Raw genomic sequence first — 17324 nt, 5'->3', positions numbered from 1 at the left:
GGCAGGTTGGATTTTCCCAACTGAGGAAACATCCTGGAAATGACAAACTTTGAAAAGTCACTTTGAAGGCAAAGAACTGGGATAGAAAAAGCACCGAAGTGAAGGCACACGCTTTGCTCTTCTCCCTTCCTATCCATTCGAGGCTTTGTAGAGAGATGGATAAAAGTGGAGGGGGGAGGGGGGGTGGTGAAAAAACCCCCAACCCACCCACAATAATCTATAGCAACTGTCACCCAGCAAACTACTCCCATTTCATAGGGATAGGTTAGGTGTCAGCGCGCGATCGATGGCTCTCGTACAATAATTATAAAAACTAGCGGGTTGTGTTGCTTGAGTGAGTTTAAGAAGAGTAGGGTCTCAATCTTTCCTCTAATAGGGCTTTGACAGTCTGCAGCACAGAGGCTTCGTCTTAGTCTGACAGTGTTGTCATTAAACACCAGGTAGTGTGGAACAACAGAGAACACGGGTTCGGAGCGCCAGGGAACACGCGGCTTTGACAGGAGTTATTTGTCATCGAGGAGCTGCCCAAACTCCTCAGCCTGCAGTACAGACGGCTGCTTCAAGTGACTTATTGCCCCTGTCTGTGGCTGCAGTTGTGATTTGATAATCGGTAAATGTTTGTCAAAGATGGATTCCCTCCCTGATTCAGTGCCGTGCTGGAAAAGCAAATGAAAAGCGGGGAAAAAAAACCATCTCGGATGGATTAAAGACTTGAGTAGAGTGAGGGTGATGGGAACAACAGGTTTCCCGGCTAACTCGCCCTCCTTCCTTCAGGGAGGTGAAGTGTCAGGGCTTGGGATGCTGCTGCTTTGCTGGTGTGGTGGGTGTTGTGCGACCAGGAGGGCTGCATCTGTTATAAGGTTGATTTTTTTTTTTTTTTTGTAGGCTTCAAAGCTTCTGGAGCTGCAGATTGCATCCAGAGAAGCATCAAATGGCTTGGGTTGGAAGGACTTTGCACTTAGCCTTATTAAACTTCATGAGGTTGGCATGGGCCCACCTCTCAAGCTTGTCAAGGTCCCTCTGGATCGCATCCTTCACTTAGGATGAAGCTGGGGCTACCCCCATCCCTGGAAGTGTTCAAGGCCAGGCTGGGGCTTGGAGCAACCTGGTCTGGTGGAAGGGGTCTCTGCCCACTGCAGAGAGGTTGGAACTAGGTGATCTTTAAAGGTTCCTGCCCACCCAAACTGTTTGATGATTCTCTGATAAGTGCTTGGTCTGAAGGGTTTGCAGACCAGTAGGGAGCAATGGTTGTGTTCTCCTCTGCTTAACCACATCTTGGTGTCGCTGACTTTGTCTCTGTTCTCTGCTGGTCACTTTCCTGGAGGTTTCAAGAACAGTTTTTGGTAAGGAGAGAAATGCCTTGATTCTTTCTTTCCATCAACACAGTGCTCACCAGCCCTTTTGGCAGATACTTCCCACAGCAAACACGTGTCCATGTACTCAGTGGTTGCAGCTTGAAGTTGAAGCCTTTCTTTTTTTTGTTCAGATGGATTTGGAGCCTGTCCGTTGCCTGCTTTATACAGAAGTTTTAGAAAAGAGAATTAAAAGGATCTTAATAAACCTGCTGCCTGCAAAGTTTTCCTCTGTTCTCAAAGAGTTCACACAAGTTTCTCCGCTGATGCCAGAGTGAGGTCAGGGTCCTTTTAAATGGATAGTTAGGAGAGGTAAAAGCAAGGTGGCCTTCGGTTTGATAAGTGGTGGGGGAATACCTAAAGGATTCAAATTTCTCCTTGTTAAATTAAAAAAAAAAAAAATGAAGTCAGTCCTAGAGCAGGAATGCAAATGGATTTGCAGCCCGACGTGTTTTCCGTGTCGTTTCCCGAGGCAGAGCCACCTCTCTCCGCGCCACGACGAGGCGTTAACACGAGATCTGTGAACCCGTTTGATTATAGCCAGGGTTTTTCTGGCGTCTGAAGTGTTGAAAACGATCAAGAGCAGGAAAAGTGGAGTGATTTATTAGACTCATAAAAATTCATACTTTGTTATTCCAGTCGTCTTCCATCTGCAGCTTGTTAGAACGAGAACCCCTGGCAGCTCCCGCCGCGAGGCCGGGGGGAGGAGGGCATTTATCAGCCTTCCTCCTGCCATCCTGCTCTCATTTAGAGAAATGGACCCAGCTCCTGGAAACACATTAATAATCATTCACTGAAGGAAGGGGGGAAAAAAAAAGACCCACCACCCTCTTTTGTTATAATAATAAGGGTTGTGTTTGAACAAGATCCAATGCTCCAGAGACCCATTCAGGCTCTTTAACGTGGGTTGGAGAGGGGAAAAGTGTGCTTAGTGCATTCAGTGTCACCATCTCTTGCTGGTCCCAGTGGAGAGGTGGACAACGTGGTCTCTTCCCATCCTTAGTGGGGTCATCTTGCCCTGTAGCATCTGGACAGGGTCATCCTGGGCCCTTTTGGCAGCTGGGATGGAGATACAATGCAGCAGGACCCTAGGGTGGGGATGTTGTACCTTCCTGCTGGCTGCTGAGAGTGGGAGTGTGATTTTGGGACCCACTTGGGTTACTGGGAGATGGGTGACAAGTGATGTGTCCTCCTGTCCCCAGCAAGACCTTGTTGGAATCTCTCTGGCTCACTGTATTTTGTGATTGAGGGAATAAATGTAGATATTTCAGTTATGGGTCACTGACTAAAAGACATTAAGATTCTGGAGCGTGTCCAGAGAAGGGCAATGAAGCTGGTCAAGGGTCTAGAGCACAAGTCTGACATGGAGCAGCTGAGGGAGCTGGGGGTGTTGAGCCTGGAGCAAAGGAGGCTGAGGGGAAACCTGCTGGCTCTGCAGCTGCCTGAGAGGAGGTTGGAGCCAGGGGGGTTGGGCTCTGCTCCCCGGGAACAAGGGATGGGACAAGAGGGAGGCTGAGGTTGGATCTGAGGAACAATTCCTTCCTGGAAAGGGTTGTCAGGCTGCCCAGGGCAGGGGGGGAGTCCCCATCCCTGGAGGGGTTTCCAAGCCTTGGAGATGTGGTGCTGAGGGACATGGGGCCATGGTGGCCTGACCCATGGCAGTGCTGAATTAACTTTGGATTTCATGATCTCAAAGATCTTCTCCAAAGAAAACAATTCTATAATTCTGTATTTGCCAGTGTTTCTGTTGCAGTTTAAATATTGACAGGAATATTGTAGGTCTCTGTCCTGACTGTTATTCCCTGTGGCTTCCCAGGTGCTGGTTGTTGCTCTGAAGCTTCTGACCTAGAACTCTTTGGAAGGTGATACAGCTGGGTCTTATCTGGGAAGTTGGGTTGGCTTGGGACCACAGGCAGCCCTCTTGGTGGTTTATGTTTTCTTACTGTCTTGTGTGTCTGATAATGCTTTGGCCATCACCTGTTTGCTGTGGCCAAGGCCATTATTTGTGAATTTGGCTGAAGCCAAAATTGATTTGAAAATCACTGAGCATCCATCCCAAGGAGGCAGGGAACCATGGAAGAAGCAATCAGTGGGTCCAGAAGCACAGCTGGACTCTGGGAAATTATTTCCACTCCACTGCACTTAACTCAGGCATCACCATAGGATGGTCCTCATAGAGTCATAGAATGGTTTGGGTTGGAAGGGACCTCAAAGATTGTCTAGTTCCAACCCCCTATGTGGGCAGGGACACCTCTGACTAGACCAGGTTGCTCAGAGCCCCATCCAACCTGCCCTTCAACACTGCCAGGAATGGGGCTTCCACAACTTCTGTGGGCAACCTGTCCAGTGTCTTACCACCCTCACACTAAAGAATTTCCTCCTAATGTCTTACCTAAATTTCCCTCCTCCAGTTTAAAGCCATTACCCCTCCTCCCATCCCTCCCTGCCCTTGTCCAAACTCCCTCCCCAGTTTCCTGGAGCCCCTTTAGTTGCTGGAAGACTGCTATGAGGACACATGGAGCTGCCCTTTTTCTTGATAGACATGGGAATGGAGATGCCACAGCACATGGTGTGTCCCACTCCTGCCCTGCTGTGATTCCACTGGAAAAGTTACTCCTGACTACCCCAACTGGAGGGGATGGAAAACCCTGTGAGGAACTGGATGGTTTCTTGCCATCTGGAGGACAGGGAGCACAGCCTGTGATGTAGAATGTGCTGACAATCTGTGTCTAAATGTGCCACCAATCATCAGGAAAGATCCACGTGTGTGAAACCAGCATTAGCCATTCCAGGACTGTGGAACACGCATCACGAGTCTTCAGCACTAGGTGCAAGATTTAAATGCCTAATTTAGTATGATAAAAAAATATAATAAAAAGAATAATACAGTTCCCCAGCAGTGTGGTCCAGGGGAAAGGTGCTCACTGAGTCACATGCAGGAAGTCATAGTCATAGAATCATAGGATGGTTTGGGTTGGAAAGGACCTTAAAGATCATCTAGATCAAATCCCCCTGTGTGGGCAGGGATACCTCCCACTAAACCAGGGTGCTCCAAGCCCCATCCAACCTGCCCTTCAACACTTTCAGAGGTGGGGCTTCCACAGCTTCTCTGGGCAACCTGAGCCAGCATCTAGCCACACTCACAGGAAATAATTTCTTCCCAATATCTCAAATAAATCTTCCCTCTTTCAGCTTGAAACTGTTCCTGCCCCGTCCCCGTCCCATCCCATCACTTCCTGCCCTTGTCCAGAGTCCCTCCCCAGGTTTCCTGGATCCCCTTCTGGACCTGTTGATCTAGAGGAGGCCACAAAGATAGTCGAAGGGCTGGAGCAGCTCTGCTCTGGAGACAGGCTGGGAGAGTTGGGGTGTTCAGCCTGGAGAAGAGAAGGCTCCAGGGAGACCTGAGAGCACCTTCCAGTGCCTGAAGGGGCTCCAGGAAAGCTGGGGAGGGGCTTTTCACCAGAGAGGGCAGTGACAGGACAAGGGGTAATGGTTTTAAACTGAAAGAGGGGAAATTTAGGTTGGACATCAGGAAGAAATTCTTCACCATGAGGGTAGGAAGGCACTGGAACAGTTTGCCCAGGGAAACTGTGGCTACCCCTTCCCTGGAGCTGTTCAAGGGCAGGTTGGATGGGGCTTGTGCATCCTGGTCTGGTGGGAGGTGTCCCTGCTCATAGCGGGGAGCTTGGAACCTGATGATCTTTAAGGTCCTTTCCAACCTCAACCATTCTGTGAGTCTATGATTTAAACACCCTCCCTCCTAAAACAGCTGTTTCCTTAGGGCTGATCTCCAGCACGTACCCGTGCCCTGTCATGCCTGACGGGTTCTGTTCACTTCATCTTTGCACATGGTCCCGTCAGAGGGAAGGAATTAGCCAAGCAGATTTGGTGTTAATTCCCCAAATGTTCCCAGCTGAAAGCGAGTGCCGTGCTAAGCAAACATTGCAGTGGCTTTGGAGCCTGCTGAAATGGTTCAGCTGCAAAGCCCCTGCTTTCCTTGTCCTCTGTGAACATTACAGCCTGAACAGCAGTCTCACTTGGGGTCACAGGTAAAGCACTTTTGATCAATTGGATTTATTTCCCATTAAGCAGCAGTTCATGATCATAAACCATCGTTTACATTCTGGCATAAATACCCGTTGCTCTGGAAAGAGCTCAGAACTGAATGAGTGTGAAAATTAAATTCCCCTCTTAAACCGAAGGATGGTCCTTTTGGAAGCTGATTCCAGTAGCAATATAATTAACCTCTTGCTGTGCCATTCTGTGTAAACATATTGAACATGCTCTGTGATAATCACCCCCTAAGACTGGTGTCTGCTTTCACACTCCATTCCTAACTGTTACAGTAATCCCAAATCCTTTTGTTAACTCCAGGGACTTGGCCAAGTTGGTAGCCAGAACAGAAGGCGTCAGAGCCACGTGGCTATGGGCTGATGTTTTGCTCCTGATGCTTCTGGTCTAGTGGGAAACAGCAAAATTAGTTGCTTTTGGGGGTAGGAACTGTGTTGAAACTTTATTCAGCTTCACCCACAGATCTAGCCTCTTTACAAGGTCATTGGATACATGAGCCATTAATATGACTCCTGAAAGGTCCATGTGGGAGATGAGTAGGTCTGCAACCTCTTCTGGAGCTGCACAGGGGTTTTTTAAGGCCACTGGAGACAGAACTATGCTGGCATTTAGTGACTCTTTGCTTTTAACTGCTGGGACCCATCCATGTTTTCTCATATTATTCAGCATAATCACTATTTATTTGCTCTCTGCTCCCACATCCAGACCCCAAGCCCAGCTGATGCTCTTTTGTTTTAGCCCATCTTATCTCTCTCATTTTTTTTCTGTCCATTTGCTGTGTCCTTCCCTTCTGTGTTATTTCTGACCCAGGGAAGAGCAAGTGGTTGGAGATGGGGATTGTCCCAGGACTCCAAATAACTTGGATATGTTTGCAGCAAAACCTAAACCCACCATCTCTGTGAGGCACTGAAACAAGTTGCCCAGAGAAGCTGTGGCTGCCCCATCCCTGGCAGTGTTGAAGGGCAGGTTGGATGGGGCTTGGAGCAGCCTGGGCTGGTGGGAGGTGTCCCTGCCCATGCAGGGGGTTGGATCTACATGATCTTTAAGGTCTCTTCCAACCCAAACCATTCCATGATTCTGTGATCCTATGTCCTTAAGGGCTTGGGGTGCTGGGCTTCCTCTACTACCTCCACACCCAACGGTGAGCAGAAGTCTCCCTGGGAAAGCCCTGCTTGGGGAAAGGATGGTGGGTGCTGGTTGGCATGGTTTTATTAAGGATCAGTGATAAATTCAGTGACAATAATGCTCTCGATCCCCTTCCCCTCCCACCCAGGTAGGGAAAGGAGAGAGGCAATTAGGAAAGAGACTTTCTGGATTGAAAACTAAACTAGGCAGCTTTAATTAAATACTAATGATCAGAGAAATATGTACAATTCTATGCAAGTATGTGCAGGAATGTGCAAAACCCTCTTGCCTCCCCCGACCCCCAGCAACTCCCCTGACATCTCCTGAGCTGTGAGGAGCCCCAAAATGTCCTGGAGCTGCTGGAGAGAGGACAGAGCAAACAGGAGCTGAGGGGAGAGTGATGAGGGGCAGGAACACAGGAGCTTAGGAATCAAGGGTGATGGATGGATGGAGTCCTTCCTGGATGCCAGCCATGGATGGAAGAGAAGGGGAGAAGAGGCAGGACGGGACTTGACTTCTGTGATCCCAGACCTTCTAGTGAGAGCCACGTAGATATATATGTATGGAATATCTCTGGTCAGTTCTGCTACCAGACCATCTAGTCTGCTCCTCCCTGTGGGAGGGTTGTAGATACCACTTTTCTGCTCCTTTAGTATCCAAAGCAGAGCAAAGTGTCCTTGAAGTCTCAGTAGTATCTATAAACATTCCAGAGTTATCAGTCCACTAGCTGGAAAACTTGTGTCTTTAAAGGAGTGAACTGGAGGGAAAAAAAAAATTCAGTAAGAAGAAAATTGGCTTCATCCTGACTCAAACCAGGGCATTTGTTTACATCTCTTGGTCTATACTGAGGGGGTTCTGCAAGTCAGGAAACTACCAGTGGTCACCAGTGTTACCTCCATGGATCAGCTCTGAGCTGTTCCACTTGTGGAACTGGTCAGTGGCCAGGTGATGTCACAGAAACATGGAATGGGAGGGAATGGCTTTGAGCTGAAAAAGGGGAGATTTAGGTTAGATATTAGGAATAAATACTTTCCAATGAGGGACACCAGCCCAGGTTGCCCAGGGAAGCTGTGGCTGCCCCATCCCTGGCAGTGTTGAAGGGCAGGTTGGATGGGGCTTGGAGCAGTCTGGGCTGCTGGGAGGTGTCCCTGCCCATGCAGGGGTGTTGGAACTAGATGATCTTTAAGGTCTCTTCCAACCCGAACCATTCCTCATCTCTAGGCAGGCTGGGAGAGCAAGGTAAAGAAGTGGACAAGGGTTCTTTGGTCACTGGTAGCTTTCCCTGTGGCAAGGAGGGAGCTCTGGTCCCACATGATCCCTGAGCATCACTGCACGTGGACGATTTTCCTGCTGCTACAAGTTCCTGCTGCCTCAGGCTGAGTTTGCTCTGGGGAGCAGGTGAATGGCAGCTCCTTTCTGGGAGCTGAGGAAGAGACAAACGGTGGTTTTTGCTGAATCTTTCCTTCCAGGCCTGGAGCAAATCCCGCGGTGAGGACGTCTGTGGGATTCATCTCTGTGTTAGGAAGTGTTTGCTTTCAGAATACCCTTTGGCAGAGATTTTCAGCTGCTTTTGGAGGTGTTTTTGGGTTTGAGTGCCTGCTTTTAAAATCTCTGCAAGCATCAGAGCCTGGAGCAGGAGTTAACAGCAGGCTGGTGGCATCCTTTGCACATACACTAATAGTCCTTAGCCCTTTGTTTTTCTATCTAATAACTGTCTTTGAAAGAGCAATTCAGTTTTATCTGAGATTTTGGGCCTCTGCTTTTTTTCTTTTACTGGACTTGTCATGATTGAGTTAAAAGGGCCTGGTAGGGTGACCCTGCTGTATTGCTTCGTAGCCTGGAGGTTTCCTCTGGAGCTGGGGACAATACAGGCACCTTATCAAAGCTACTGCCTCTGCTCCACAATTTGCATTCCTTCCTGCTCTCATCTCGCTTCCAAGTGCTGGAAGATCAATGTACCTGTCACTCACTGCTTCTCCAGCTCTCCTCGGAGAGGGATTGAGCAGCAGCGGCGGCAGCAGCTCAGCACGGAGCTGCTGGTGGTCCAGCCTGTCCCCGTGGAGGCTCACACATGGGGAGATGTGTTTGTAGTGGCTGATGATGGAGGACAGGAGACCTGATAGGGACTCAGGTCGTGTCATGGCCCACAGGACTGATGACTGGAATTTTTTCTTCCTGTTCTCGTGCAATTGGGAAGTGATTGTCGCCCTGTGCTGGGCACTGGTGAGGCTGCACCTTGAATCCTGTGTTCAGTTTTGGCCCCTCACTACAAGAAAGAGATTGAGGGGCTGGAGTGTGTCCAGAGAAGGGCAGTGAAGGTGGGGAAAGGTCTGGAGCACAAGTCTCATGAGGAGCAGCTGAGGGAGCTGGGGGTGTCCAGCCTGGAGCAAAGGAGGCTGAGAGGAGACCTGCTGGCTCTGCAGCTGCCTGAGAGGAGTTTGGAGCCAGGGGGGTCGGGCTCTGCTCCCCAGGAACAAGCCCTGGGACAAGAGGGAACGGCCTCAAGTTGTGCCAGGGGAGGCTGAGGTTGGATCTGGGGAACAATTCCTTCCTGGCAAGGGTTGTCAGGGCCTGGCCCAGGCTGCCCAGGGCAGGGGGGGAGTCCCCATCCCTGGAGGGGTTTCCAAGCCCTGGAGATGGTGCTGAGGGACATGGGGCAGGGGTGGCCTTGGCCACCTTGGGCTGGGTTAATGGCTGGACTTGATCTTAATAGTCTTTTCCAGCCAAAACGATTCTATAATTCTAATTTCCATGCCCACATGAGAAGCTTTCTCTCTTCCACATCCTTTTCCAAAAGCATCAATAATCTCTTGAATTACCCTTGCTTATTTAACTTGCTTTTCCCCAGCAGTAAGTGCACAGGACTGACTCTGCTAATATTGTGCTTTCCTAAATCCACCTGGAGAAGCAGCATCTTCCTCTTGCCACAGGGACTTGCACACTTGCTTGTTAGGGCTTGGCTGGCTGATGATGTTGGCCTGTAGCTGCTGTAATGGCACAGTCAGGCAGAATTAAAAGTCTCAGGGTGAAATATTCCCCCATCCCTTCATGCCAGCCCTGTGTGTGGTACTGAGACTGTTGGACCTGGTCTGATTGAGGAGCAGACAAATTAGCTCATATCTGCCTCCCCTCCACTCATTTGTTTGGCAGAAGTGAAGGTTTCAGATTTAATAAGAGCTTATAAAGAGGAAGGATTTGGAATAAGTAACAGCAGGTCAATGTTCCCTCTCCCCATTTTCCTTGCCATCGGAGTAAATCCATGGTTTTCCAAAAGGTTTTACTTTTTTACTTGGAACTTCAGAGAATCACAGAATTATTGAGGCTGGAAGAGACCTCAGAGATCATCAAGTCCAAGCTTTGTCCTGGCACCACCACATTGGTGCCACATCCAGTCTTCATTCTCTGGTTTGTGTTGGTGTTGGAAGAGTAGTGATCACCTTTGAATGTTATAACTTAATTTATTTTGGGGAGACACAGGAAAAGAATAAGATGGAATTGGGAATGGTTGGAGAGTAGAAAAGTTGACAGTGCGTCGGTGCTTGGATGTGTTAAGGATGCCAGAAAGCTTGTGTTGTTTCCAATTCTCCTGCAGAAATCCCAGGAGCCAGCCCTGGTTTTCCCCTCCTGTCTTCACCTTCCCCAGGAGGTTGATTCCTGGTACTTGTCGTGGCAAAATCAGAGCAGAAATAAGGATCCTCGTAACCGTGTTGCACTCAACCCCTTTTTTCAAAGGTGTGTGGGCTGGTGGGTCCTGGATCCCATCACAGAGTCACAGAATTGTTATGGTTGGAAAAAACCTCTGAGATCACAAAGTCCAATCATCCACCCAAGGAGGAGTAAAAAACCAACCAAACAAAACCCCCACACAACACAACCAACCAAGCAACACCACAACGACACCCACCATGCCCACTAGAGCATGTCCTGAAGTGCCAGATCTACATGTTTCTTGAGTACCTCCAGGGATGGTGACTCCCTGGGCAGGCTGTTCCAGTGCCTGACTATTTTTTTGGTGAAGTTCTTTGTAATATCAAGTCTGAACCTTCCCTGACGCAACTTCAGGCCATTTCCTCTAGTCCTATCATTATTCACTTGAGAGAAGAGGCCAATGCCCATCTCACTACAACCTCCTTTCAGGTAGTTGTAGAGAGCAGTGAGGTCTCCCCTCAGCCTCCTTTTCTCCAGGCTAAACACCCCTAGTTCCTTCAGCTTCTCCTGATAGGGTAGGACCCTTCACCATCTTGGTTGCTCTTCTCTGGACACACTCCAACAACTCAATATCCTCCTTGTAGTGAGAGGCCCAGAACTGAACCCAGTACTCAAAGTGTGGCCACACCAATGCTCACCATCTACTCAGAGCACCCTGGCAAGAGGTTTTGGCAGCAAAATGCCCCTCTCAAGGTCAGCACTGGACTTTGCACTGTTTTTTTTTCCACGGGCACAGGAGGTCCAAGCAGTGTCTGGGGGATCCACAGTTCCCAATAAAGCACTGACCTCAGCAGTGCCCATTGTGCTGGGCAGGGGCTGCAAGTCCTGGCTGATAAATGATGCTCATATCCCATTCAAATATGATGCAAGCAGTTTGTGATGGTTTGTTGTTTGTTGTGTTGTGGTTTTCTTTTTTTTTTTTGGGGGGGGGGGGGGGAGGAGGGAGTTGTTGGGTTGTTGATTTTTTATTTTTTTTTCTCTTGTAGTTTGTCTTCCATTGCGGTAGTAAAGTTTTTAATTAGGAAAGCTAATGAGATCGATTAGTCATTAGAACTGACCTCTGGATCTCTGGGAGGAATGTGCATGTGTGCGCTGGGCTGATAACGGGGGACGCTGGGGTATTGTTTGTAATAAAAGCCTAAAGTGTTTGATTTGAGTGAAATGTGCCACGGGGAATACATCATGCGGAGAAAAAAAAATTACAACCCTGGGAGCCTGTAATGAAGGGAATTAAACCAACATCCTATCTAAATAACATGATTATCTACACAAAACCCCTCAGCTAGCAAGTAATAATAGAAAACGGAGCTCTTCGGAGAGTCTCTTTCAGGAGGTGGTTAATGCTGGAGCCGTGAGCACAGGCACTTTCAGAAGAGCAGCTCCAGCATGAATACACCATCCAATTACTGCTGGGGAATAGAGTTTACCAGGTGCCAGCCCGTCTGTGCGAGGAGGAGGAGGAGGAGGGAGGGGGGGATGCCTGCAAGCTGCAACAATTTGGGACCTCTATTTCTTGTGCGAGCGTGAGGCGGGGGACGATGTCACGCGGGGGTTGGATGAGGTTCTGGGTTGATTAGTGGCAGCTCGAGCTTGCTATGGACACAAAAAAATAATGTTAATCATGGCTTCGACAAATTCCCAGCTTAATAATGTTGCAAGGTCACAGTGGTGGTGGGAGGGGGTCAACTAGTGGTGTTGGTGTTGGGAGGATGTGGGATTGTGGTTCTCATTCTTCCCCTGCTGTGAAGATGATGCTTGGGGTACATGCTGGGTGTCACGTACTGCGGAGAGGCTGGATATGTCCACATCTCCTAGGTGGCCAGGGGGTCTTGTATCAAAGAATGATGGAATGGTTTGGGTTGAAAGGCACCTCAAAGCTCATCTAGTTCCAGGCCCCCTGCCATGGGCAGGGACACCTCCCAGCAGCCCATGTTGCTCCAAGCCCCATCCAACCTGCCCTTCAACACTGCCAGGGATGGGGCAGCCACAGCTTCTCTGGGCAACATGGACCAATGTTTTACCACCCTCACTGTAAAAAATTTCTTCCTAAGATCTAGTCTAAATCTCCCCTCTTTCAGTTTGAAACCATCACCCCTTATCCTATCACTTCAGGCCCTGCTAAGAAAGTTTGTCCCCCTCTTCCTTTTAAACCTGCTGTAAGTATTGAAAGGCTGCAAGAAGGTCTCTCTGGAGCCTTCTCTTCTCCAGGCTGAACCCCAAGTCTCTTAGCCTGGCTCCAGAGCTGCTCCAGCTCTTGGACCATATCCGTGGCCTCCTCTGGGCCGGCTCAAGCAGATCCATGACTTTGGAGACGCCAGAGCTGGATGCAGGGGGATTTCATGGGAGTGGAGCAGAGGGACAGAATCACTTCTCTCACCCTGCTGGTCATGCTGCTTTGGATGCAGTCAGGGACACAGTGGGCTTTTTGGGCTGCAGGTTTCCCTTGTGTCACCCACCAGTATCCCAGAGTTCTTCCCTGCAGGCTGCTCTCCATCCATCCATCCATCCATCCATCCATCCATCCATCCATCCATCCATCCATCTCCCAGAATGTGCTGATACTGGGAATTGCCCCAACCTTGGGGCAAGGAAGACCTTGCCCTTTGCCTCATTGAAGTTCACGAGCTTCACATGGACTCCCAAAACATCTGGTTTTATTTGGATTTCTTGTAATTTTTATTCCAAATCACCAGAAGCTCTTAAAGTTACTGGCATTAACTTCCTGGCTTTTCAGTTTGTTGAACATTTACTGGTTGACTTCACACAAACTTACTTGGAGCATATTTTGTGTAGCTCTGCTGGTTTCATTGATGCTCTGTGGGTAACAGCAGCGTGCCGGTCTGGAAAGCACCATCAAAAGTCTGCTGCTCACTGCCACACTGCAGAAAGGAATCTGCGTGTATTTTGAGGCATTGATTAAGCAGGGGTCCTGCACAGGGATGTAAAAGAGTCTTAAAATTACACTTTGGTGGGAGGATCTGGCTTTGTGCACGGTACAAAGAGGGGTTGGAGGTCCCATGTCCTGCAACACGGGCAAACGCGATGCCAAGGTAGAGCTGGCTGGGCTATTGATGCCCAAGCACCTTCCAAATTTTATTGTAGCCATATAAAAGAGATTATTTGTGTGATGTCGTGAGGTTGCTGAGGGCTTTGTAGGTGGGTTTGAAGGCTGTGAATTCCCCCGTATGCTCCTGGCTCTGTGAGCATTTACCTTTCAGGATGGTGTTGGGGAGCTTTGGAATCATCATCTTTATTATGAAAAATTCCAGTGATTTATCTGTCGTGGCAGAGCCTGCTCTTCTCCTTCCCCCCCTCCCCGTCAGAAGTTGTAACCCTCTGGCTGAGTTTGGGAGTGGAAATTCATGCTATGGGCTTCCTGATCCCTGCTGAACCCAACATGAGACCCTTTGGCTTGTTTGGGAGTACACAAGGAGGAAAACATTCTCCGTAAGAAGCTGTAAAGCTGTGGGTTGCTGTTACCGGTGCTGCAGGGAGATGGGGAACCTGCTCCTCCACTCTGATCCCTCCAAGATTGGCTTTAAAATACATCTCCCTATTTTTCTTGTTTCAACATAGATCCAGCATCCTGGGATCACCATTTTACCTGGGAAACAACTTCATTTTCCTTTCTCTCACAAAGCCTAACTTTGGGGATGAGTACAATGTTTTCAGGGGAAATGATGATTTTGTTTTTCCCCCTCTCAACCTTGCAATAATTTTAATTAGAGTATGTCCAAGAAAAAACAGCTGGCCCTTTAAATCAGTTATAAAACCAGAAGACCTAGTCTCAGCATGTAATGTCAGCTTTAATTATCTGGGCAGTTATAGCTGGATGTTATAAAAGTCGGGCAATTAGATGCATTCCTTAAAGCTGTGAAAGAAATTTGCTCTCTATCAAGTGGAGGAAAACCAGAGTCAAACATAGAACTTAATTGCATGAAGCATTCAGCAGAAGGAACAGGCGTGTAGATCATCCTGCAAAAGATGATGAGGACAGGAGTGATTTAATGCATGAATCTGCTTCCAGTGTAAATGTTGGGGATCAAGGTAGTGTTGGTGAATCCACGATTCACCTGGTAGAGTTTTGCTGTTGAGCTGGTCAAGCCAAACACCCCCAAGCCCACCAGAGCCTTTCTGTTACCATTAACCATGGTGGTCCCCTGCATAACCCACCTGGTGGGTGTTTTCAGGTGCTAAAGAATTGGGTTTAGGAGCTACATTGGTGAGATCCCTCCCATGCACACCTGAATTTCAAGCCCTTTTCTCCCATTTGCTTTCTCCTAGGACCCAACTTGCACTTCATAAGGAGCCCCCCAGGCAACAAAGTGATAAAAACACGCTACAGGATAGTAAAGAAGAACGTGGTGTCTCCAGCCTTATCATCCTTCAGCAGCCCCATTCCCAGCTGGAAGACGAGGCGCCCTGTGACATCCAGGTAATTCTTCCATCCCTTGGATGGTTGGGATGTGTGAACTGAGGGAGCTCCCACGTTGGCTCCATTTTATTCCTGTTGCATGTTCCTCGCTTAATTTCTTTGCTTGTTGAGCTGCTTCTGGGCAGAGTTTATTGACTTAAAGTGTAAAATCTTATTAGTAATCATGTTAGCCCGAGTCGGTGGCCAACAGCTTACCACAGGCTGGGGTTTCATCTTTGTTCCCTGTTTGAATTGTTTCCACGAAGCAGTGAAAAGCTGATAGAAGATGAATAAACGCACACAGATCTACACGAGTCCTCAGGAAACTTCACTGCTTGTTTTGAGGCTCAACGTGGCCTTTTAATGAGGCGTGGTCAAGCCTGTTAATCAGCCCTCTGCTTTAGAGGATTATTGTGCACGTTGGTGCTAGGGAAGAGCTTATTGTAAGTGTGTTGGAGGGAGATGCCCCAACTGTACAGCAGGAGGCAGGTGCAGGCACAAACTTGCTTCTATCTGGGTTATCTGGTTGGGTGGAGCATCAGCCCAGCCCTGTAGCACGTTATTTGTCATGCCAGCACCTGTCTGAAGAAGGGGTCACCAAAGGATGGTGCCATGCCCTTGAATCCAAATCTAAATCAGCTGTCCTGACATCCATATTTCAGCTGCAGCCACATTAGGTGGTGGAGATGTTACCAAGGAACATCTCGGAGGCCAAGACAAAGTCAGGAGGTTGTGTATAAGCAGAAAGGTCGTTACGGGAGTTGATGCTCTAAAAAAAGGCATTATTAGAACTGGTGCTTTTGGTTAGAAACCAGATTCTGGCTATTTAGGTTGAGAATGACTTCTCCTTCTCCTGAAATAATGGTTGGTCACTATCACAGGCAATATTATGGGCAAAGAGAACCTGCTCTGCTATGAGAGTGTTTGTTTTATCTGGAGAAAAAGGCTGAGGGGAGACCTTGTCACTCTCTGCAACTGCCTGAGAGGAGGTTGGAGCCAGGGGAGTTGGTCTCTTCTCCCAAGGAACAAGTGATAGAACAAGAGCAAATGGCCTCAAGTTGTGCCAGGGGAGGTTCAAATTGGATCTTGGGAAGAATTCTTTCCTGGGAAGGGTTGTCAGGCCCTGGTCCAGGCTGCCCAGGGCAGGGGTGGAGTCTCCATCCCTGGAGGGATTTCAAAGCCCTGGAGATGTGGTGGTGAGGGACATGGTTTAGTAGGGGCTTTGGCAGGGCTGGGTGAATGATTGGACTGGATGATCTCAAAGGGCTTTTTCAACCAAAATTATTTTATGATGCTGTGATTCTATTGTTCATTCCAGAGTAGGAACCCTGAGGAGCAGGGGGACGCTGTGGGCTGTTCCCCACCACCAGTTCCTCCAGTGGAGCAGTGACATGAGTCAGCATCAACATCCTGCTCCAGGTGGTTTCTTCCATCAGTTATTTCTCCTGGCAGTGCCCCAAGGGTTGACAGCTTTTATGGTGGGTGCTGCAGAGAGACAAAGATTGTGGTGATTGTTTTTAGTCTCATTTTTCCTGTTTTTCCCCCTGTACTAAGTGGATTTGGGTTTGAGTTTCACAAATGTATCTGAAGGGAGGGCTGGTTTTGGGAGACTCCAAAGTGATGAGGCAAAGTACCTGGTAAGCAGATTTAAAGAAGTAGCTGTTTACTTTCAAACTCTTTTAGAATATAAAATTAGGTCAATTATTTTGTGTTGTTTTTTTTCAAGTTCTTTGTTGAGAAACTCCTCATCTCCTCATACTACACTGGCCTCAAAGTGCTTCTTCTTGCATGGAAATGTTGGGATCCTTTTGGGCTAACACCTGATTTTCACCCCATTTTTCTGCCATCGATCTTACCTCCTTTTTCTCTTCCTTCTGCTGTTGCCTTTAATATCCCCCCACCTCCACATCATTCCCTTTTATCCAGTCCTGAGATCCACCCATCTCCTCTTACTGTCTCTCCAAAGCCGTTCATTTGCCTCCTCTGGTGAAATTATTGCTCCACTTGGAGGTGCCACCTCCACTGGCACATCCTTGGGGACAACTTCTTGCATTTCTCTTGCCACAAACAAACCACATTTTCATTTTCTTGCTCCCTCATCCCACATCTGTGTTGATTCAGGGCAGTGTGTGTGTGCATCTACCTGCCAGTGAGAGTTCCTGCTTGCTCAGGCTATGACAGAAAGCCAGACCATGAAATAGGTCATTGTTGTGTTTCTTCTTTGGCCCCCAAAAGCAACTTTTAAAAATGTTAATATGAATTTTTCAAAGTGTGGCTTTTGAATGTATGAACATGTTGGGGTAAAATCTGAATTTGTGTTATGTCCAGTTCTGGGCTCCCCAGTTCAAGAGGGACAGGGATCTGCTTGAGAGAGTCCAGAGGAGGCTACAAGGATGATGAAGGGACTGGAACATCTGTCTGATGAGGAAAGGCTGAGAGACCTGGGGCTGTTCAGTCTAGAGAGGAGAAGACTGAGGGGGAATCTAATTAATGTCTATAAATACATGAGGGCATCAAGAAGGCAGGGACAAGCTCTTGTCACTTGTGCCCTCTGACAGGATGAGGGGCAATGGATTCAAACTCGAGCACAGGAAGTTCCACCTCAACATGAGGAAGAACTTCTTTCCTGTGAGGGTGACAGAGCCCTGGGACAG

The 17324-nt window shown here is 48.4% G+C and overlaps 1 protein-coding gene across 2 annotated transcripts in view; it reads left to right on the top strand.

The window, feature by feature from the left end:
• The window catches only part of ZC3H3 (zinc finger CCCH-type containing 3), a 187316-nt gene that overhangs the window by 64061 nt on the left and 105931 nt on the right, over nt 1–17324 (top strand). For both annotated transcript variants that reach the window (XM_051611381.1, XM_051611380.1), the window contains exon 4: nt 14541–14691. In XM_051611381.1, the coding sequence (XP_051467341.1) occupies nt 14541–14691 (151 nt within the window). The remainder of the gene's footprint in view (nt 1–14540; nt 14692–17324) is intronic.

Source organism: Apus apus, chromosome 2, assembly GCF_020740795.1.
Source record: "Apus apus isolate bApuApu2 chromosome 2, bApuApu2.pri.cur, whole genome shotgun sequence".
NCBI classification, from domain to species: Eukaryota; Metazoa; Chordata; class Aves; order Apodiformes; family Apodidae; genus Apus; species Apus apus.
Note: the sequence above shows the minus strand (reverse complement) of the source record. Positions and strands in the feature narration are given on the sequence as shown.